Source organism: Lissotriton helveticus, chromosome 5_1 (assembly GCF_964261635.1).
Source record: "Lissotriton helveticus chromosome 5_1, aLisHel1.1, whole genome shotgun sequence".
In the NCBI taxonomy this organism is placed as follows: Eukaryota; Metazoa; Chordata; class Amphibia; order Caudata; family Salamandridae; genus Lissotriton; species Lissotriton helveticus.
Genome location: NC_136065.1, coordinates 663,452,353 through 663,476,025, shown reverse-complemented (window position 1 = coordinate 663,476,025; position 23,673 = coordinate 663,452,353). Strand labels below are relative to the sequence as shown.

Sequence of the window (23,673 nt, the reverse complement as noted above, 5' to 3'; positions counted from 1 at the left end):
CAGAAAGGATCAAGAGAAGTGTAGAAAGGAGCCAGTGAGGTGCAGAAAGGGCCAAAAGAGGCAAGCGAAGTGCAGAAACAGGCAAGAGAAGTGCACAAAGAGGCAAGAGAATTGCTGAAAGAAGCAACAGAGGTGTAGAAAGAAGCAAGAAAAGTGCAGAAAGAGGTAAGTGAGATGCAAAAACAGACAGGAAACGTACAGAAAGAGGGAAGACGAGCGCAGAAAGAGACAAATGAGGTGCAGAAAGAGGCAACAGATGTGCAGAAAGAGGGAAGAGAGGTGCAGAAAAAGGAAAGAAAAGTGCAGAAAAAGTCAAAAGAGGTACATAAAGAGACAACAGGGGTGCAGAAAGAAGCATGGAAAGTGCAGAATGAAGCAACAGGTGTGCAGAAAGAGGCAAGAGAAGTGCAGAAAGAGGCAAGAGAAGTGTGGAAACAGGAAAGAGAAGTGCTCAAAGAGGCAAGAGAATTGCTTAAAGAAGCAAGAGAGGTATAGAAAGAAGCAAGAAAAGTGCAGGAAGAGGCAAGTGAAATGCAAAAACAGGCAGGAAAGGCACAGAAAGAGGGAAGACGAGTGCAGAAAGGGACAACAGGGGTGCAGAAAGAAATGTGTAGAAAGAAGAAACAGAAATGCAGAAAGAGGTAAGAGGCGCAGAGGGAGGCAAGAGTCGCTTACACACAATTAGTACCAATTTATCACCCACATTTAGCAATAAGTAACATGTGACCATTCTAGGTTTGCAAAGGGCCTCCCACCACGCTGTACACTTGTTGCTGCATTTTTAGTAATTTTTGACCCGTTTCAGCTAAAAACAAGGCTTTTTTTGTTCAAATCTGCAGATTAAGGTGCAGGTGATGAATTATGTGGCTAATGCAGAATATATATTATTGTGCAAAAGTCGGTGCAGCCAGTCACATGATTCCAGTGGCCCTGCTCATACCTTTGACTAGGTCCACATGTGCTCCTCAATGATTCCATCTTTTTTTTGTCTCACTGAGTTCATAGTTGAGCTTCTATGGAAACGAGGAAGACTAAACCTGAGGTTACCACTCCACAACACAGTCTACTATACCACATCATTACTCTCCATAACACATAATCCTACTCTACATAGTTTTTATACACTAAATACCACATACTTTCTACCCAAATAATTTCACTGCACAACATACCACATAATTCCACTACACACAACGTACATCCACTTCACTCCGAATAACATTAGTAAAAAACGTTTGTATTTACAACGCGAATAGATCTAATTCTCGTAAATGCGAAACCTATTACATTGCAAACACTTCTTTACTAGTAGTCTCGTTTGCAGAGTGGTGCAGAAAGGGTGCTGGGCCTCCGTCCAACGCTCAGGAATTCCGGTGCGTGGGCTTAAAGGAGGTACCAGTAGGGCTCTTGGCCCCCAAAGTCCCTCAGGAGTAAATTGGTCTTCATGCCCCATCCCGTAGTCTGCCCGGAGGCGCGTTTGCAGAATGGTGGAGAAAGGGGGGCATGGCCTCCGAAGACGTCTCAGCAATTCCACTGTGCCGGACTTACTGGAGGTAACAAAGGGGTAGTTGGCCCCCAAGGACATCCTTGGGGGCCAACTACCCCTCCTATTACCTCCAGTAAGTCCCACACAGCAGCATTGCGAAGTTTGAAGAGCTGACCACGCCCCCTTTGCCAACCACTCTACTACCATCGCTCCCTGGCGCACTCTTGAAAGGGGATTGAAGTCCCCTTCACTGCTGGGGGTTCTTTAGAGGCCAACTAGTCTACCTCTTACCTCCAGTAAGCCCCACACAGTGGGATTGCTGAGAGGTGGACAAGGGCTACGCCCCCTTTCTCCACCACCCTGCAAACATGCCCCCTGGCGCGTTCTAAGTTGGGGGATTAAGTCACCTTGAATACTGAGGGTCCCTGGGGGCCAACTAGTCCACCTGGTACCTCCAGTAAGCACAACACAGCTACGTTGCAGAGAGGTGGTCTGAGGCCATGCCCCCTTTACACCTCTCTGCAAGGCAGTTCTGTGGCGCTTAATGGAGGTACCTGGTGGGCTCAGGATTCAAGGGGACTTAATCCCCCAACTTACAACGTTCCAGAGGGCCGGTTTGCTCAGTGGTGAAGGGAGGGGGCGGTACAAAAGGGGGTGGTGATGGCCGGAGCATCTGAACCAATCAAACACTCACACCCAGTCAAAAGATCTGGGTTTAATCCATCACCGTTCTTTAGCCCACTCTGCCACCCCAGTTCAGACATGGCCATATGCACATCAGTCTGACCCTGTGCCTCATGGGAACAGTCCAGCCCGAACTGCCAAGCCATGCCTTCCCTGGACCAGAAACAAGCTTCCGAGGACCGGTTTATGGCATTACAGCCGTCTTCAGCCCGGCTTGCTTGAATCTAGTAGCAAAGTGAGCAAGGGACTCACGTCTGAGCATACCCTGCCACACTTATGGCGAACAAAGCGGTACAAAAGGGGATGGTGATGGACGGAGCATCTGAACCAATCAAACACTCACACCCAGTCAAAAGATCTGGGTTTAATCCATCACCGTTCTTTAGCCCACTCTGCCACCCCAGTTCAGACATGGCCATATGCAAATCAGTCTGACCCTGTGCCTCATGGGAACAGTCCAGCCCGAACTGCCAAGCAATGCCTTTCCTGGACCGGAAACAAGCTTCCGAGGACCGGTTTCTGGCATTACAGCCGTCTTCAGCCTGGCTTGCTTGAATCCAGTGGCAAAGTGAGCAAGGGACTCACGTCTGAGCATACCCTGCCACACTTATGGCGAACAAAGCGGTACAAAAGGGGGTGGTGATGGACGGAGCATCTGAACCAATCAAACACTCACACCCAGTCAAAAGATCTGGGTTTAATCCATCACCATTCTTTATCCCACTCTGCCACCCCAGTTCAGACATGGCCATATGCAAATCAGTCTCACCCTGTGCCTCATGGGACCAGTCCAGCCCGAACTGCCAAGCCATGCCTTCCCTTGACCGGAAACAAGCTTCCGAGGACCGGTTTCTGGCATTACAGCCGTCTTCAGCCCGGCTTGCTTGCATCCAGTGGCAAAGTGAGCAAGGGTCTCACGTCTGAGCATACCCTGCCACACTTATGGCGAACAAAGCGGTACAAAAGGGGGTGGTGATGGACGGAGCATCTGAACCAATCAAACACTCACACCCAGTCAAAAGATCTGGGTTTAATCCATCACCGTTCTTTAGCCCACTCTGCCACCCCAGTTCAGACATGGCCATATGCAAATCAGTCTGACCCTGTGCCTGTGAAGGGAGGGGGCGGGCCTGATGTGACAAGTGTGCAAACGAGCCCTGTGGTGCGTTTTAAGCAGGGGGGATTAAGTCCCCTTGAATCATGAGGGACCCTGGGGTTCAACTAGCCCACCAGGTACCTCCAGTAAGCCCCACAGAGCTGTGATACAGAGAGGTGTAAAAAGGGGTGCGGCCTCAGACCACTTCTCTGGAACACAGCCCTGTGGTGCTTACTGGAGGTACCTGGTGGGCTAGTTGGCCCCAGGGACCCTTAGGATTGAAGGGGAATTAGTCCCCTTGAATCATGAGGGACCCTGGGGTTCAACTAGCCCACCAGGTACTTCCAGTAAGCCCCACAGAGCTGCGATACAGAGAGGTGTAAAAAGGGGTGTGGCCTCAGACCACTTCTCTGAAACACAACCCTGTGGTGCTTACTGGAGGTACCTGGTGGGCTAGTTGGCCCCAGGGACCCTCAGGATTGAAGGGGAATTAATCCCCCAACTTAAAAGCCGCCACAGGCGCGTTTGCACAGTGGTGCAAGGAGGGGCGGGCCTGATGTGACAAGTGTGCAAATGCGCCCTGTGCCGCATTTTAAATAGGGGGATTAAGTCCCTTTGAATCCTGAGGGTCCCTGGGGGCCAACTAGCCCAACAGCTCTCTCCAGTAAGCGCCACAGAGCTGCTTTGCACGGTGGTGTAAAAAGGGGGCGTGGCCTTGGACCACCTCTCTGCAACGCAGCTCCTGGCGCATTCTGCAGGTACCTGGTGGGCTAGTTGGCCCCCAGGGACCCTCAGTATTCAACGGGAATTAATTCCCCAACTTACAACGAACACGCCAGGCGGCGGGTTTGCAGAGTGCTACAGGGAGGGGGTGGGGCCTCTCGAGCGATGCAGGCTTTTTTCCTTTTTTTTTTTTGAAGGGGGGCTGTGTGGCCCCCCTTCTTTTCTCATTTTTGGGGCCCTGGGGACCCCATCCCACAGCGCCTCACCCATATTTAAAATAATATATATTTTTAAAACAGGAAGGGGGGCCGTGTGCCCCCCCCCTCCCTCCCGAGGCCAATTTTGGCCTCGGGGACCCCATAAGCCAGGGCAAATATTTTTTAAGGAGGGGACTGCTGGCTCCCCTCCGGAGGCCTCCATTAGCCCCAGGGACCCCATCCCCCGGGGCTGTGCCTCTTTTTTAAATGTAAAAAAACTCCTTTATTCTGCCCCCCTCCCAGGCCACTTCTGCCCCCGGGGACCCCATCCCCCGGGGCTTACCTGCTCCGTTGGGGGCCTTGGGGGGAGCCCCAATGCCCCCACGGTCCCGCCGGCTCCCCGCCTCCGGCATTGTTTTTCCACAAGGGAAGCTGCTGACATGCAGCTCCCCTTGTGGAAAAGCAATCCTGCTTTGCTTCATTGAAGCGAGAGCAGGTTTTCCTGCTCTCGCTTCAATGTAGCAAAGCAGAGTTTGCTATGGCAGGGCGGGAGGCGTGCTCCGCCCTGCCATAGCATACAGCAGTGTCCCGGGGGTGGACACCTCAGGAAACTGCAGGAGCCGGCCCTGGGGGGTGGCGGTCCCCAGGGCCATCAAGGACTCCAGGAGGAGGGTCGCCCGCCCCCCCTCCCTTACTGTTTAAAGCCCCAGGGAGGTGGTGGTCCTCGGGGGTCTGTAATGGACCCCCCATTTCATTACAAAGAGCCCCGGGGAGGTGGTAGTCCCCGGGGCAGTGTGGGAAGGCTGAAGCCCCCCACACAAATTATTGAATTCAGCCCGGGTCGGTGGCGGTCCCTGGGGCTTTTGCCCTTACTTAATGTAGCCCCGGGTCGGTGGCAGTCCCAGGGGCTGCTGGGGGCACGTGCCCCCTGCGAATACATTATCAAGCCCCAGGGAGGTGGCGGTCCCATGGGCTGTGGGGGGCACGTGCCCCCGCGAATAAAATATCAAGCCACACGGAGGCGGCGGTCCTCGGGGCTGCGGGGGCCCCTGCGGGACCCCGAAACATAAATAAATTGCCCCCGGAACTTGGCCCACCTGGGGGCTTTGAAAACGAAGCATGGGAGACCGAGCTTCGTTTTAAAAAAAATCTTCAGACAGATTTGCGCACTCAGTGCGACTCCGCCCGCAAATAAAAAAAATGCTTCTTTTTGCGCCTGGGGGTACAGCAAGCCTGGGAGGTCAGGGTGTTTTTACCCTGCCCCCTTTTCTTGTTTTTTTATCTTTTGGTCACCTTTTTCTTTCTCCCTCGTCCGAAGCACAAGATGGATGCAAACACTTCCTGGTTTGAAGTTTTGGCAGCCAATCGGAGGCAAGCTTGTGCTTGGGAGGAGTTGTGTGGCAAGCTAAAATTGTGTCCCGGACTCCCTCGGCGCCTCCGAGACTGCATGGAGGACTGCGGTGCCCTTTGCCTTGAGGCGTGTGGTCGCCCGGACTGAGTAGCAAGCTGCGACTGAACGAGGGCAGGTGGGCCCTGAAGCCGCAGCCTGTAGTGGAGCAAGAGGCCGGCCGACGTAACATGACGTGCGGACAGCGAGTGCAATCATTCCCCGGGAGGCCTGATCAGGCGAGCAGAGGCCTTGGAGTGACTCGCGCACGAAGCCTTCGGAGTGCGGCGATGGGCTTCTGCACGGAGGTTTGCGTGCCACCTCTGGCCCTCCTTCCCTACCCCCTCACATACTGGTGGGGGGCAGCCCGGACGTCGGCGCTGCCGCGGAGCGACGGGAGCTCGGCGGGGGCTTACCCGGGTAGGGCTGGTGGTCGCACGCTCTGGGCCGGAGTGTGTTGAGATCTGGAAGCAGTCTGAGCCCAGCACACCACGGTGCTGTGGAGCCTTTGCTGTGCTGACGGAGGGGCTGGAGCGTAGAGCTTACTGCTGCGCCCTCGCAGCACTTGGACTGCACAGAGACACACATAGTGAGCCTCGGTTTCCAGGGAGGTTTGAGGTGGCGTGCTAGCCGACCGGGGTCTGCTGGAGAGGCTCTGGTGCCCACCGCGATTGCACCGGAAAACGAGGGGAGGTCCCCGGCTGCGGCGCGTACCCCTTAGCGGGGTTGCAAGGCTCCCACGAGGTTGGGTGCCCGAAGGTGGATTTGGCTTCGGCCGACGCGACGAGGCCCAGAGGTGAGCGCTGAGAGAGACACCGTCGATGGCCTGGGCTCGGCAATTAAGTCAGTCCTGCCAGCCGAGGCTTACTGAGAGCAGCTTAGGCGCTGAAGGCCACATAACACGGCGGTCGGCCGACTCTTCCACGTGGCTGACGAGTGGGGCCTTCCCTCATAGGCGCTAGATCGGAGACGCCAAGATGGTTAAAGGAGATAAAACAGAATAAACTGCCCTTCTCGCATAGGCGTTTGCAGCTACAAGGGGCGCCGGCAGACGGCGCCTCGCAGGTACAACCAATGGAGGAATAAGCTGATGGCATAGTTATCAAGGCCATGCTCCTGTCGATGGAAAAGGGCATACAAACTAGCATCTCTTCACTGGACACAAAGCTTGATGCACTAACATACAAAATGGACCGCATGGTGGAACGCCTTGACAAGCATGCAGAGCGGCTTGACATGTCAGAGAGGAGACTAACTGAAGTCGAGGAGGCCCAGACGGAGATAGACACTGGGCATAAGAAGCTGGAAAAAGCCATGCAAGCCCTCCAGGACAAGACAGAGGATTTGGAGGCTCGTTCACGATGCTGTAACCTCCGCATCACGGGCCTCCCAGAAACCATTCGGACGGGCACTATGGAAACATTTGTTGAGAGGCTCCTAACCACACTATTGGGTGAGGGAGTGTTCTCAACAATGTTCGTGGTGGAACGTGCGCACCGCTCGTTGGGTCCGCGTCCGTGCCATGGAGCACCACAGCGCCCTATTATAGCTAAGCTACTTAACTATCGTGAAAGGGACACGGCCCTCCGGCTGGCCAGGGCGAAAGGAACATTGCAATTCGAGGGCTCGGAGATCTCGCTTTATCCCGACTTCACCGCCAGGGTCCAGGAGGCGCGTAAGCATTTCATTCCCTACAAGAACCAACTTAGAGAACTCGGCCTAGACTACGCCATGTTATACCCAGCTAAGCTGCGGGTGAACCGTCAGGGACATTCACACATCTTCACGGAACCACGGGCCTTACAACAAGCGCTGAAAGGTTGGTCGAGAGTAAGAGCTGGTGGCGAACAGAGAGCATCGGAGGGCGTGGAGAGCAGCAGCCAACTCGACGAACAGGAATGACACTGAATGAGGAGCAGCATGGTAGGATTTGCCTGCAGTGTGGGGGATGTCCTCTTGGTATGCTAAAGCCCCCAAGTAGGATGGGGGGTGCTGCTCTTCTGGAGAATTGGGGCTTGCCGCCCTGGGACTGGCGCTGGTGCGCAGTGACTGTTGCTACCTGGAGGGAGGGCTGGGGCCTTGTGATTGTGTGTGACCGTTGGCTAGATATTTATCTGCTTGACTATTTGATGAGACGGAGGCCTGGATACCTGCTAGCTGAGGGAGGCATTTGGGACAGGGCTGACTGAATGTAATTTTTAGCGCTTTCTTGATAATTTTCTGATGCACTCTATAGGGCGCGGCGGCAACGGGGGCGTGGTTGGACAAGCGATATGTGTCCCTTTGATGGAAACAGGCTGATTGGCGACCTTGGCCCCTGCGCGTAATGCACCCTGGTTTTTCTTGAAATGTTGCGGGAGGGGATGAGAGGGGGTATGGGGGGGGTTTGGGACCGGCACGGCCTGGTTGGGGGAGGTCTGCTGTGGGTTGGGGGAGGGACTGTTTTGCTGTTGTGTTGTGCACAAGGGGGAGGGGGGGATCTGGCAAACTACTGCCTGCACACACTGCCCACCCTTGGCCTTCAAGTCAGCTTGTCAATTAAGCGTCACATTCACTATTTTTTCCCCCTATACTCGCTGCTTGACTGGCTGTTTTGCTGTGTGCTGATGAAGGAGATTGAGTTGTACATAACTTGCAAAGATGACAACCACAGCTGACACTAACACACATGATACATCTGCTCAGATTCGAGCACTCACGTGGAACGTAAGAGGTCTCAATGACCACCGCAAACTCAGGAAGGTGCTGAGCTATCTACAGCGACAGAAGGTGGATTTAGCCCTCCTACAGGAGACCCACCTCCCACTCACAAGTAAGATGTTGCATAGCAGGGGACTGGAAGGTAATATAGCTGCGGCAGGCTTTACCACCCAGGCTAGAGGCGTGATTACCTGGGTTAACCCTAAGTCGAAACTAGCTCAGACGCTATTGCTGACGGACCCTGGAGGCCGCTTTGTGGTATCAACCTGTAAAGGTATGGGGCTGGAACTGATAGTTATTAATGTTTATGGTCCGAATTACGACTCCCCTGACTTCTATTGGAACCTGGACAATGTTGCCAAAACCTATCCCACTGCACAGTTACTCTGGGGGGGAGATTTCAATCTGGTTTTGAACCCCGCAATGGATAGATCTGCAGGCCCACCTCGCAAACCCTCGGCGGCTGCACAAACGCGGCTTACAGAACTCACTACTTTAGATCTGGAGGATGTATGGAGATCTAGAAATACTGAACGGGGCGGCTACACACACTATTCGGCATACCATGATATTCACACCAGAAATGATTATTGGCTAGCGTCCTCGTCCATGATGGGCCTAATTAAGGCCTGCACGGTTCTGGCCCACACTTTGTCGGACCACTCCCCTCTCCTTTTGGTGCTAGAGGCCCCTGTAAAATCGATACCCCGTTTACTTGGCGCTTCCCACCATACTCACTGCTTGACCCGCTGTTTAAAGGGGAGCTGGCCGAAGAGATTGATGTCTTTTCCAAGCCAACATAGGCTCGGTTGACGATTTCCGAATGGTGTGGGAGGCATTTAAAGTTTACATCCGGGGCATAGCTATGTCCAAACACTCAAGCGTCCTTAAAGCTATTAGGCAGAGAATGTCGTTATTGGAGAGGCAGCTGGCAGTGCTTGAGAGGAGGCAACAGAGCGCCCCTGATCCGACTGTAGCGAATGAAATAAAGTCCCTGATTTCAGAATATAACGAGGAAGCGGACAGGGAAGTCAAGCACATGGGGAAATATGTGACCGCGAGAACCTATGGTGAGGGTGAGCGACCTAGCTCGCTTCTCCCTAGATTGCTGAGGGGCAGCAGGGGCAAGTCTCAAATTACTGAGCTGAGGGCGGTGGATGGTCAGCTTCTCACAGATGAGATCGAGATAGCTAATAGATTCCGAAGCTATTACTCTGACCTTTACTCCACAAAAAGCGGAGACCTCTCAGCAGAAACGGCAGAGTATCTGGAGCATATAGAATTGCCCATGGAAACAAATACGCACCGTGACTTCCTTATGTTACCTATCGAGAAAATTGAGATCATAGAGGCTCTAGCGAGTATGCGCGCTGGTAGCGCCCCAGGTGCAGACGGGCTCACGGTGGAAATCTATAAAGCATTCCAGGATAAGCTGATTCCCCACCTGTCCACCCTCTTTGACGACATCTCCCCCCCCTATTGTACGCATTAGTAGCTGAGCCATTAGCTTGCGCACTCAGAGAATATCACGGCAATGAGGGCATAGGTTTCCCATCATATCGGATTGTGGTATCGACATACGCGGATGATACTTTGCTATATGTCCGTGACCCTGAAAATAACCTGACATCTATGCACAGAGAAGTGGTCCGTTTTGGGGCACTTTCTGGACTGCGGGTCAATTGGGCGAAGTCACTAGCATTCCCCCTCACCCCGGTCACTAGGAGATTCGAAATGGAATTCCCATTGCAGTGGACTTCAGACCCTATTAGATATTTAGGAGTTCGCATACATACGGACTCGAAGACTCTGCTCAGAGAAAACTACGGGGTTGCCGTCAGTAAGCTGGAGGACGACGTCGATGCCTGGTGCAGACTCCCGCTTTCCCTCATTGGACGCATAGCCATTATGAAAATGGTAGTCCTTCCTAGATTCTTGTTCCTGTTCAGTGCCCTTCCGATTGTATTGTCGAAGGCCTTTTTCCGCACATTGACTCAGCTTCTGATTAAGCTTGCATGGGCTGGCAAGAAACCTAGAGTGAAATGGACCTTGCTGACGCTGCCGTATGACATGGGCAGTCTGAGAGCTCCTGACCTCGAGCTTTATTACAGGGTCGCACAGGCCTCGCATCTGCACACGTGGATTCATGGGGATGCCCGCATTCCCCACATACGTATGGAGCGGGTGTTTGCTGACACAATACCCCTCCCGGCCACGGTTTTTAGACCTCTAGACCGCAGAACTGGGATTTTAGACTCCATCACTGCCACTAATAATGCCTGGCATTCACTTTTGCAGGCGCGTGGAGGTGTGCTATTGTACTCGCCCAGCATGCCATTGGACTGGACCCTGTGGCTATCACCAATCGGAGAGAAGGGCGTACTCCGGGCACTGCACGACCTGGGTGTCCGCACAGCGGGAGATAGATTCCTGGAAGGCATAGTTAAGACCAGGAAGCAGGTGGCTGAGGGCCGAGGGGCCGTATCACTGCTGAAAACAGTTTCAATTTCATAGAGTTTGCAGTGCCCTATTAGACCTACTGGGACCGGATTTGGCGGAGCCGCCGGAAGTCCCGGAACTCACATACGTCGTCAAAGCGGAATCCTCACGCGCGTTGCTAATGAACCTCTATTAGATAGCCATGTCCAATAGAGGACAACAGCTTATGATTGCCAGGGTGGCTTGGCAGTCTGACTTACAAGTTGCCATAGATGACGATATGTGGCGCTACTGCTGTGCAAACACTAAAAAGTTGTCTCTAAATGGTAAGCATAGACTAATTCACTTTAAGTTTCTTCAGAGAGTGTATTACACCCCAGAGAGACTGCATAGATATGGCCTCAGACAGTCGGCGGAATGTAATAGATGCCACGCGCCGGTTGCGGACTTCCTGCACGTTGCGTGGGCATGCCCGGAGATTTCGAAATACTGGGACAGCATTTTCTCGGAACTGAGCAGGGTCATGGAACAGGAGCTGGCTCCGGATCCGGCGCTCGCTCTTCTCGGCTATTACAGGGGCTTACCTAAAGCGATTAGGAGACTCGCAGACATGGGACTTCTTGTTGCCCGGCCAGTAGTGGCGCTGTGCTGGATGAGGGGTTCACTTCCGACGAAGAAGCGTTGGGCACATGATATGCTGTATTTCTGTACGCAATCATAACATTACAGTGAGTTGCTCCCCCCCCCACAAGCCGCCCGAAAAACTTTTGGGGTTTATATCAAGAGCATTTAAGGAATACCGAAACAGAGGCCGAAGAGGCAGATGGAATTGACAAAGGGAGACAGACACCGGACGCACTGCCGCAGGCTGGTCCTGCAGAGCTGCGTGATGAGGACCACTAGATGACAGAGGAGCTTTGCGAGGGGGGGGGAAGCAACAAGGAGACGGATGCTTGGATAGTCGAGGATATTGGGAGGCTCCCCAGAGATATACCTGATTATCGTGGGGGGTGCCTAGAATTGCTCGCCTTCTCTTACGCGTAGTGTAGTGCGCGATTTGTCTGTGGGTGACAGTGAGGTTGATCAGTGTGGATGAGCGGGGCAGCTTGGTCTACAGGCTCGCAAGGAGGCGGTCTGGGTGCGCGATGGTGGGTCTGGGTGGGGGGCAGTTTGGGACAGGGGTGGGGTTGGGTTCCGAGTTTCACTTTCTTTTCTTTTTTTCCTTTTTTTCCCCATAAATTATTGTCTGCATAACATTGTCAGGACATGCAGCACTGATGGTCAAACGATATTGGGCATTCGGTGCATTGAGATAGGAGTGGCATGCTACCGTCATACTGGTGCACTGGTTGTCTGACTCCAAGATTGTGCATCTTTGTCGCCGCCGGACCCCCGGGTTGTCGGCTGAAGTGCTGTGTTATAATTGAAGACATGAAACTGTTGCTTCTCTATTGTACCTTTGTAGCCAGCCGGCCTCCGGGTTGTAGGCTATGGGCTGTGTCTGTCTTTTGTAGCGACAATAAAGGTTTTTTTGAAAACGTAAACATTTATTTTTTAAATAAAAAAATATATGTGGACTTTAATAAAAACAAATGCATTTTACTGGCACGTAAGTATAGATCCACCCAAAAACACAGTTTGCTGAGAGTAAGGTTGAAGGCACTTGAATAAACTAGTGACAGCTAATAACTATGCACCATCACAAGTGTTTCTAAGTAATTAAAACATTTTTTGAAAATGTATCGGTCCTAAAAAAAAATAAGCACAAATCATTAAAGCACCATTAGAGTTTATCAATTTTTTCTATGAAGCCACAGCACTCAGCTTTGTGAAGGTAATTTGAAACACTTGCATCTGACTCGAGAGGAATATCTAGTAACAACTTGAGTTACTGCAGCTTAGTCAAGTCAATTTGTGAAAGACTTTTAAGGCCCTCGAGAGGGGCATTTAATAACAACTTCAGGAATTGCAGGTTTGTAAATGTCATGTCCCACTGAAGAAAAAATTAAAAATACATAAGTATATGAATAAAAGGATCTTTTGTCAAATTTCTTAGTCGTTTGGGTTGCTCAACTGACTTTGACATTTTGCTTCTTCTTACCAACGCACACACCTTGGGGAATTGACAAAACAATTCACACATAGGCTGACTTTATGATAAGCAGCTGTAATTCAAAGACACACGTGCATTGTGGCAGTCAAAAAAGTATTTGCTAAGGATAAGATGTAAGGTGCTTGAATTTGCCAGTGACTGCTTGTGTGGGAGCAAAAGGTAACCCAAACTGTACCTTAGTTCCCACATTTATTCCCTGAATCAGCGATGGTGTGTCAACCTCAGTTTCATGAGGCAATGTGTCCCCGCATTAAGGTACCTCCCAAAGCATCAAAATCAGAAATATAAATAAGTAAATGGGATGGAATGATTGGGCCAACTCAATTACTGAAGTGTAGATCAAAGAAAACTTTTAAGTGTTGCATTACAGATTTTTAAAAATAAGCGGTACAAAGTCAATGCCATGAAGGCTCTCAATGCAAGTTTATACAGAGAATCTAAAAATCTGAAATTAATTTAAGTTCTAAGTGGGCAACAAAATCAATAGAGTAACGCACAGCATTCCTAGTAGAACAATAAAGTCTTCTGGCTCACCCTCAAAACTGATACATTATTTCTGCATATAAAGGGACAAAATCTACAGGATCACTATGCTGTTAGTAAATGTAACATTTCTTCAGCAAACAAAAGCACATGGGAAATAAATGTCAGTTTACCTTAACACCTAAGCACTAACCTTTGTACGAAAAGGAAGGTGCACCAAAAGTCAAGTCAATTTTCTCCAGGTATATCCCCAAAAATCTCTTTATTGTTGTTGGTAATTAAACATGAACATCAGCCAACGCGTTTCGTTCCAATGAGGGAACTTCATCAGGGCTCAAATAGTAATTAGGGGGATAATGTGGCAGCAATGTAGATCAAAAGGTATCCTAATAGGAGTAGGTAAGATTCCTTCGAAATCCTGACACGTAGGTAGCAATAGAAAATATTCAAAATGTATCAGACTTAGCGCCTACACCACACAAGAGGGGTAGTAGGTTACCGGCCAGTGTTCTTGATAAGAATAAATCACCATCGACAGTAGTACTCTCTCTTGCGAGGATTTCATGTTTAATTATCAACAATGAAGAGATTTTTGGGGATATCCCTGGAGAAAATTAACTCGACTTTTGGTGCACCTCCCTTTTCGTACAAAGATTGCGTATCTGGTTTCCAGTGGAGCTTAACTGCAGCAACCTCTGGAAGTGATTGCACAAGACTTTTAATGTTTACAACTAATTGGGATTTGATGTGCTGAACCTTGGGTCAGTCGTTGGTATTTTCTGTTACCTAAGAAGTAACCTACTACATGAATAATTATCTAGCACCCTCTATGTTAATGTCAACTGGAGATGCTAGAACATAACTAGATATATGAACTATAATGTGTAATATAAATGAATAGGCACTGTGAACCAGTGGAAGGACCTTGGAAATGTTTCAAGTTGTGACTGAAAATTAATTGAGAGCACAACAACAATAACAGTGGAAATAAACCAGTACAACTCAGCTTCACTGTGCGCTACAGATTTTTGAGGAGAGAAGGTTGGCATTGGGAGGGTGGTGGGAACATGCATGACAGGGGTGGATACCATGTTGGATAAGATGCCATTTATATTTAAACTTAGCACTGGTTAACATACATCTGAAAAACACCTTCTAAACTTTACAGAAAATGGTATTTAAAAGCAGCAGCACTCTATAAGCATGTAAATGTGAAAATGTATTCTGCTCATTGTTAATGCCCAAAAATGTAAATTCATAAAAATCTCACATTAGTAAATTAGTATACCAGGTTGTCATCACAAGTATTCTTAGCAATGAAGAAATTTTTGGAAAGTTGCAATATCGTCTCATCATCATACACAAGCTTGTTATTTACATATCTTACAGAAAATAAGCACAATGCATTAGAGTAGCAAAAGTGTAGACTTATATTTGTAGGATGATGCCACACCCCACAGGTGTGGGTGGATGCATTGACTCAAAAGGGACATCTAGTTACAAAGTTCTGCAGTTTTGTTGAAGACTTGACAAGCAGTTGCTTGTAACTAAAGAGGGACATCTAATAGTCTTGAGGGACATCCTATAGCCACGAAGGACTGCTTCCTTGTTCAAGACTTCAAGCAGGTCGTTCTGACTCGAGGGGACATCTCTAAGTAATGACATAAGGCTAGACCTATTTGACAATGCTTGTTTTAGCCTTGAAACGTTTATGCAGGACTGATACTTTAAAACTGAGATGCAGAAATACTTGATTATAGGCTGGATCACCATTGAATAATGCTGCTGACAGAACGTGTATATGTGCAGTCAAATAAAAGTCGACAACTCGCCAGCTCTATATAAAAATACAATTACTTACGGTTTGTTCTCTAAGTTTATCATAAAGGTACTCCAGCCTCTGCAATGCATCCTCCAGCTTTCTTTTTGTTTTCTTGTGGAAAATAATTAAGAACATGTTAATTCTAGTGTCTGTAAGATAAAACTTTAACATCCCTTTAGTTTAAAGTTACAATTGTCAAGACCCCCCGTTTACACTCTGATGAGATTTTATTCAAAACAATTATGGCTAAATGGCGCAGGAAGGGAATCTAACCTGGACGGGGAAGATGGTGAAAAACAGGAGATGTTACCATTTACCAAGATCTGGTGTCGGAGATTAAAATCGGATGCTTGCCATAAGTAGGAGAGACATGATTAAAGCAACCTAAAAAAATGCTGAATGTTTAGAAAAGGATGATTTGTGCATTATAAATAAATAAGGGTTGCAGATAAAAGAGTTACAAAAACATGGAGGCTTTCAAGGATATCAGACACATGAAGCATTTTGCCTCGTCATTCTCAAAGGAATATTACGGAATGCTACAAGTATTTTGATCACTTTTAGCCCTTTAAAAGTTTTATCCATTCTGTATTTGACAATCATCTTGCACTCTGCGGCACCAATATATTTACTCAATTTCATAATTCCACTTAACATTTTAAATGTGCCATCTCCGAACTCATCTGGTGTAAATACCTGAATAAATAAAAACCTAGATCTATCTATGACATCACAAGACTTTATATACGTATCAACCTTTGACCTGCATAAATAGATACCCTCTATAAATCGTGGACCCTGAAAACAACCTTGGAGTAGTTAAGAGTGGATTGAAACCACGAATTGCTCTTAGAATTTGGGAATGACAATTCTCGTTTTCAAAGTAGTGTTGGGTAAATCTGAATAAAATATGAAAATTAAGGATATTAGTCATTAGTATTTTCTGCCTACAATTCTCACAACTATGCAAGACGCAAAGTAGTGCCGGACTTACATAAAGTAACAGCTATTATTAAACATAACCAGCGACAATATGCCCTAAGACAGTTAGCTAAAACTGGCCATTCATGGAAATTAAGAAAAAAACAAGATCAGAAAAGATCATCAGGTCGGAATCTTGTAATATAATCAAGAGCATCAAAATGTATTGTTTCGCTAATTAAACCCATAACAATCATTTATTTATTTGACTCATTTGTAAGGCGCACGAATCATTCCCAGGGGGATCTCTCGGCGCCCGAGAAGGAGGCGATAAAACATAAAACATTATAAAAGGAATTCATTGTCAAAAAAACATTTACAATGTTAAAACCATGAAGTTGATAGTGGTTAAAGCGGCCGGCTTCATTATCAGTAATGAGTAAAACTTTAGACAGGAAATTAAGAGTGTCAACTCAGATTGGTGCCTTTTGTTTGAGTGTCTCTTTATCAGATCTTTGTGGCGAGAAGGATGATGTGGTTATTTGATTAGCCAGTCTAGTTGTTCTGTCCTTCCAAATGGCTCTTGCAGACAGAAACTATAGGCTCAACTGTAATGAAATGTGATGCGTTTAAAATCTGTGCAAGTTCCTCAGTGTTTGAAGCGGGATGGACCCTAAGTCTTTTAATGGTTGGCAATCGGCATGTGCAAGCTCATTTGAACACGCAGGTTTATAAAAGTGTCAGCTCCAAGAGCTGCAGTTCTACTGGGTGCTGTCATGAGGGACAGGTGCGGCTCCATGGAGGACTTTGTGTGATTATCAGCTCCCCCAATGGTGACCCTGACTATCCCAGTATTCTGCCCGCTTCTGCGAATAATTTGCCGACCTGTGTTAGAACTTTTGGAGTGGCCATTACAGGTAAGGGGTAACCCGATACGAGTTTGTGGACCTGGGTAAAGTTCAGTATGGAAAAACAATGGACTTTTGGAGTGACAGATGTATATATGAATAGTAGTGCTTCTTTGCATGATCTTATCTCATGTTGCATAAGGATGGGCCTCAATACCTTCGTCTCTGTTGTGATAAGCTTGCGCAGCAGCATACGGTGTAGGCAACTGATTTGGAGTGGTAATTGCACAGTCTACATTGTTCCTGTGCCAGGACCCAGTTATTCCAGTGTGCCCTGTACTCCCTGATAGGTGTAGTCAGTAGCCAAAAGATAAGATGTTCTGAAATGCATGCTTTCCAATTGCTGCTCTCAAGTATGGTTGGCAAAGAAAGGTTTCATGAGATATTACAAGCTCATCTGCACGTCAAATGCTTCTTGCCTTGATTAGATCCATATCCCTCGCGGTCTTCTTAGCTTGTGTCTTTACTTTACTTTTTAGCTGTGCTTTGCTAATTTGGAGAGCCATCAGAGATGTTAGATCCAGATTTAATGTTTAAGCCGCTAGTTCCAGGTACTTCGCCCAGGCACTTGTCTTGTCCGAGAACATTGCAATAAGGGCACACCGCAGGGTCTCGGGGCTGCCCGGCTTACCTGGAAGTAGTAATTGATTATGTCTTTTTTGCATGCTACATCCATGCTTGTGAGATTAAATTCCAGGCATATTAAAGTGCTCTGTGTGTGCTTTGGCATGCCAAATACCTTTTTAGGTCGAGGGACCTATAAGCTGCGCAAAGCGCAGCTTCCGGTCCGGAGATTTAATGTTACTTAGTAGGGCTTTAGAACCCGCCTCCCTGCCCTGTCTCTCCACCATTGGCTGGCTTCCTAAACAGAGGCCAGCCATTGGAGGAGAGAGCCGTCCCTCCAAAGAAGCTCCGTCTTTTTCGGATTCGGGGCGTGATTTTTTGCGTTCTTTAGCCCTGTGACGTCGTCTGTCACTCAGAGCGCAAAAAACACGCACCCAAATCTGAAAATGGCGGCGCTTTTCTTTAGGCCATTTCACAACAGCCGCCGCCCCAAGAAGTCGCAGCCTCCTCCACCTAGCAGTCTCTGTGTGCCCAAGAGTACACATCGCGCCGTCTCGTTTTCTGTGGGCAGACAGGCGTTTAGAAGCTTGACCGTAGCACACAGCGCTGGATGTTCGGTCCGATTCCAGATCTCCATGGACTCTGACCCTCGCTGCCCCGGACCTGCGCGTCCTTCAGCCTCAGGAGCACACATCGCGCTGCAGCAGTCTCGTTGGGCAGCGTAGGGCACCCTGGCACCCAGCCTCCTCCACCTAGCAGTCTCTGTGTGCCCAGGAGCACACTACGCGCCGTCCCGCTCTCTGTGGGCAGCGCAGGGCACCCAGCCACCTCCACCTGGCAGTCTCTATGAGCCCAGGAGCTCACATCGCGCTGCAGCAGTCTCGTTGGGCTGCGTAGGGCACCCTGGCACCCAGCCTCCTCCACCTAGCAGTCTCTGTGTGCCCAGGAGCACACTTCGCGCCGTCCCGCTCTCTGTGGGCAGCGCAGGGCACCCAGCCACCTCCACCTGGCAGTCTCTATGAGCCCAGCAGCTCACATCGCGCTGCAGCAGTCTCGTTGGGCAGCGTAGGGCACCCTGGCACCCAGCCTCCTCCACCTAGCAGTCTCTGTGTGCCCAAGAGTACACATCGCGCCGTCTCGTTTTCTGTGGGCAGACAGGCGTTTAGAAGCTTGACCGTAGCACACAGCGCTGGATGCTCGGTCCGATTCCGGATCTCCATGGACTCCGACCCTCGCTGCCCCGGACCTGCGCGTCCTTCAGCCTCAGAGGGACCACGCGGGCAGCTGTGCTGCGGGATGTGAGGAGGGGGGAGCTGTGAGTATCAACAGTGTTAGGTCCTGAGATGTCCCACCGCATGTGTGCGTCTGTATTTACATGTACCTGTGCTACACGGGTATGCTGAATGTGTGAGCGTGGTTGTACCAGTCTCTGCATGTTTGCCAGTATCTGTGCCCATACGTGCCTGTAACAGTGCATCTGCGTGTGCACGTGTGTGTGCAGCTGCGCCAGTCCATCCATAAGTGTGCCCGTGTGCGCGTGCCTGCGGCGTGGTGTGCCAGTATCTGTGCCCATGCCTCCGTGCCTGTCTGCTGTGCGAACACTCCTGTAGCTGTGTGCCTGCGCGTGCACGTCTGAGTGTGCACGTCTGTTTGTGTGTGAATATTTGTGTCTTCATGTACGTCAGCATGCTGGAAGGTACGGGGGCGACGGGGGCCGCAGGGAGGGCGGAGGAATAATGAAGTGAGAGTGGACAGCGGGTCCGTTTAGCGTTACGGTTTTCTAGAATGTTATTTAAACATAATGTACTGAGTTTGATCTGTCTTAAATGGGCAACCATAGTAAATCCATACGTCATTGTTTGTTCTTAAAATGAAATGCAAGCCGGGGCCAGTATGGGAAGCAAGTGTTAAAGGGGATGGTCAGGACTTGTTTCATCCAGTGCTCAACTTTGTTCTGATACGTTGCGTATCCTGAAACCTGGACCACATGCATTTAAATCATATTGTTTATGTTGCCTGTGCGCCAGTGAAATATTACAGACCAGGTGTAACACTACAGACACCAGCCAAGGGCTACTTTGAAAATATATATGGGCATGTTACATTTACAATGCATCCCGTAAATTAAAAGAACATTCTCTAGTCATTGTTTTAAACGTGGTCATATGTATAACTATACATGTGGAACAATCAGATTTTGGAAGTTACCGATAATGTAAATTAAAAGAACCTTCTCTAGTCATTGTTTTAAACGTGGTCATATGTATAACTATACATGTGGAACAATCAGATTTTGGAAGTTACCGATAATGTAATCTAGGATATGTTTCAACTGTTCCTAACTTCTTGTGTAGCAGTCTGCATCACATGGTAGCCGTATTGTCCTTGCCAGAGGAGTCAGTTGAGCCCGCCTTGCCAAACTGGTTAACCAGATGAGCCAGCAGCCGGTGAGTGGAAACACAGATCCAGTCATGTAAAGGAGCTGGAAAATTGACATTTGTGTCAGATTGCTCGAAAGTGATGCTTACTTGGCGGATTCCACGCTGAGACAAATAGAGGCTGGCCTTGAGACCTGCAGTTGGAGCTGCTTTGATCAAAGGTGCTGACCGTGCTTTCAGCTACTGATGAAGAAGCTCAGGAATTTCGGTAAAATGGCTCAAACACGTTTGCTGCATGGAAAACTTTTTTACTGTAGAGAGTGGATGTTCCACAAACTTCAGCACTGCCTCCAGGAAAAAAACATCTGCTGCTGTAGCAGCTCGGGTGTGGATCCATCTCCTGGGTCTCTTTCTGGGAACAATGCTACTACCGCCCCTTCTGGGGTGCTTTTGGTTAGGTGACCTGGGAGTGGTAACACTGCGCTCATCACGGAGTTGTTGTGGCCTAGCTCACCAGCTGGCTTCCATTTCTGCAGGGCCCAAGACTCTGATACACTGTGCCTTGGAGGCTTCATTCGAGGACTGGTAGCTCAGATCAGCAAAAGCGGGCTCATGTCTGGTTATGAGGAGAAGCTAAAAGACCCAGCCGGTCAAAGTCTCCTGCAACCTGGGGAATGTGAGAGGAATGCATCAGAGGCATTTAAAAGGTGCAGTATGGCTTTCCTGTTATAATAGTGCAAGATTTGCCTTGCATGCAGCGTTCAACCTTTTAACCTGAAAGCTTTTTTGCCATTACCTACTAATATGAATGAATACAGGTGTTTCAGCGCTCTCAATCATTGGTCTGTTCAGGTGTCTTTCATATTTCACTTTGCCCGCCTCATCGTACCCATGTTGCAGTGGGTCAGTACATTTCACCCATTTGCTCTCTTGCACTGCGAGTGGCAGCATTTTGCTTGATCACATGGCAGAGCTCCCTTAAAGTAGTGCACTTCAGGTCACTCCTTTTTTTTTTTAATGTTATGCAATATGCAAAATAAAGTGCCAATGTTTGCTATACAGTTAAATGCATAAACAAAATAAAATGTTGCTTGCTTGCCAAGGCCAGACCATTAGACATCGCCAATGCAGGTTTTCTTATCCAGTTTCTACATAATTAAATAGGCTAAATTGGCTGCCAAGACATCTTAATGGCTTAAGTCGTATGTATTTGGTTTGGATGGTGATTTTATGAAATATTTCCCATGATGTATGTCGTAATGCATAGCCGTGGGTGAATATAACTATTTACACTATTAATATGTGTGTGGCTCAGTGTGTGTGGCTCTGTGTGTCTGTGTGGGGCTCGGTGTGGATAGCTTTTTTTGTTGGTGGCTCTATGTGTGATTAACTTTTTTTGTAGGTGGCTCTATGTGTGGGTGGCTCTGTCTGTGTGAGGGTGGCTCTGTGTAGGTGGCTATGTGAATGACTCTGTGTGAATGACTCTGTGTGAATGACTCTGTGTGGGTGGCTCTGTGTGGGTTGCTCTGTGTGGGTGGCTCTGTGTGGGTGGCTCTGTGTGGGTGTAAATGCAATAGGTCATGCATTTGCGAGCGATTAAGCTATTGGCATTGTAAATGACAATGCCATTTATTTAACGATTAAGCTATTGGCAATATAAATGACAATGCCATTTATTTATGATTTAAAAAAATAATAATAATGAGCAATGCCAATAGCTCTACCTTTAATGATGCCGAGACCATTGCATTGTAAATGCTTGTTGTAGGATGATGTGTGGTTTCGCTCTAGAACCTCTGTTAGCCTCCCAGGGTAGGCAAGGTGGCCAAAACTTGGTGTTGGTACGAGTTTGGGCCTGATTATTCTTCATATTGCCTCTGCCGAGAGGCTGTTTAGCTTGTGGTTGAGAAGAGATAGAGCCTACATGGTCTTTGCTGCTTTGGCTCCTATTGCCTTTGTCTGCAGTGTACGTTTCCCTGAGTCCATAAGCCAAACTTCAAGGTAGTTATACTTTGAGTCCGTGTCAACCTTTAATGGGCTGAGGTGCTACTTGAGTTCGCGTTTTAGAGGGCATCAGCCGAAAACCAGTACTTTTGTTTTTCCCTCATTTGCTCGGAGTGCATTGCGCTTTTTGTACTCGTGTAATATGTCCGGGCCCTCCTCATTCCTATTTGAGTCTGATCCATCAAGACCAAGTCGTCCGCGTACTGTATTACTGGGAATTTTTTCTGTCCTAATGATGGTGGGAAGATTCTGTCTTTTAACAGCTATTCCCCTAGATCTGCTGTATATGGGTTAAATAAAGTTGGGGCAAGTATGCACCCCTGCTTTAAGCCTCTGTTTGTGGAAATCCATCTGGTGGTGTGTGATTGCGTTAGCTTGATATCACCCATTTGTCCGTGTATAAGGCTGCAATTGCTGCAAGCAGCAGTTCTGGAATGCCCTATACTGCCAGTTTTTTCCACAGGATGTTACGGTCAATGCTGTCAAATGCCGCACTGTAGTCGACAAAGCAGGCATATAATGAAGTGTTTCTTTCACGCGCCTTTGAGCCCAGGTAGCCGAGTGTGATGATGTTGTTGAGAGTTGATGCATTGGGCCTGAATCCTGTGTGATAGGACGTTATGATTTTATTATCTGTAATCCACTGCTCTAGTTCTTTCAAGAGAATGTTTGAAAAGAATTTGGCATCTACGTCGAGGAGGGCAATTAACTTGTAGTTTTCTGGCAGTGTTGGATCTCCCTTTTTAGGTCTCGGCCGAGACCTATTGCAGTCGAGTCAGCTCTCAAGGGAGGACAGAGCTGTGCACGAGCCTACCAGGGTCTGGGGACGCGCTTTTTGCAGGCCGTCCAACACAGACACACACAGACACACAGGCACACACACAGACACACAGGCACACACACATCCCCTCCCTCTCCCCCCCCCAACACTCACACACCCCCCACCACACACAGTCACCGACCCCCCAAACTCACCGGGCTCTTCGGGTCAGTCTCGGCAGCAGGCAGACTCGGAGCTCTGGTGTCTTCGTCGGCGATCCTCAGCCTCCGTGCACGCTCACGTAAAGGGCGTTCCTGGGGCTTTGAGCTGCATCCTACGCGGGGCGCAGAGCAGCTGAGCGACGAGCTCAGGAAGATGGAGGTTATCAGAGCGGACGCATGATGAAGGATTAAGGCGAGGAGGGCAAGTATTTAGGGCTAGAGAAGGGTTGGGGGTAGATGCTTCTCTTCTGTTTACTACTACGGGGGACCAGCCGTGGGCTGTGCCAGGGCGTCCACTCCCACGGCTGATGGGAGCCGAGAGATGCTGCTGTGCACTGCGTGTGCCCATTGATATCTTTATTGCGGTGGCAGATGCTTCCTGGGCTGGGCGCGCGCAGGAGAGCAGCATGCCATCCGCTTTGCAGGTGCACGTGCAGTGCACAGTGGCCCCGGTGCCACCCTGCTGGACGGGCGGCCTTCCCTCTGCAGGGAGGGGCCCTGCTGCATAGGCTGTGCATGGGGTGTGCTGGAGAGTGTGACAGGCGTGCACGCCCGCTCCTCTGTAAAGAACATCAACACGAGCTGAGTGAGCACGTGATTGAGTACCGAGTCCCCATACATTACACTTTAATATGTCCAGTATGTTTAAAACTGCGTGCCCACCGACATTTTGGTCTTTGGTAAGTTTATCTGTACATGGCTAGTTATTCATGAACGTAAATGCTCAAGTAGGGCTTGGTTACAGAAATTAAGTGTATTTATATATTTTCTTTATACCATATATACG

General features: G+C 49.0%; 1 protein-coding gene across 2 annotated transcripts in view; it reads right to left on the bottom strand.

The window, feature by feature from the left end:
* The window catches only part of SEC31B (SEC31 homolog B, COPII component), a 1,031,933-nt gene that overhangs the window by 38,763 nt on the left and 969,497 nt on the right, over nt 1-23,673 (bottom strand). For both annotated transcript variants that reach the window (XM_078643061.1, XM_078643062.1), the window contains exon 25: nt 15,170-15,241. In XM_078643061.1, coding sequence (XP_078499187.1) covers nt 15,170-15,241 — 72 coding nt within the window. The remainder of the gene's footprint in view (nt 1-15,169; nt 15,242-23,673) is intronic.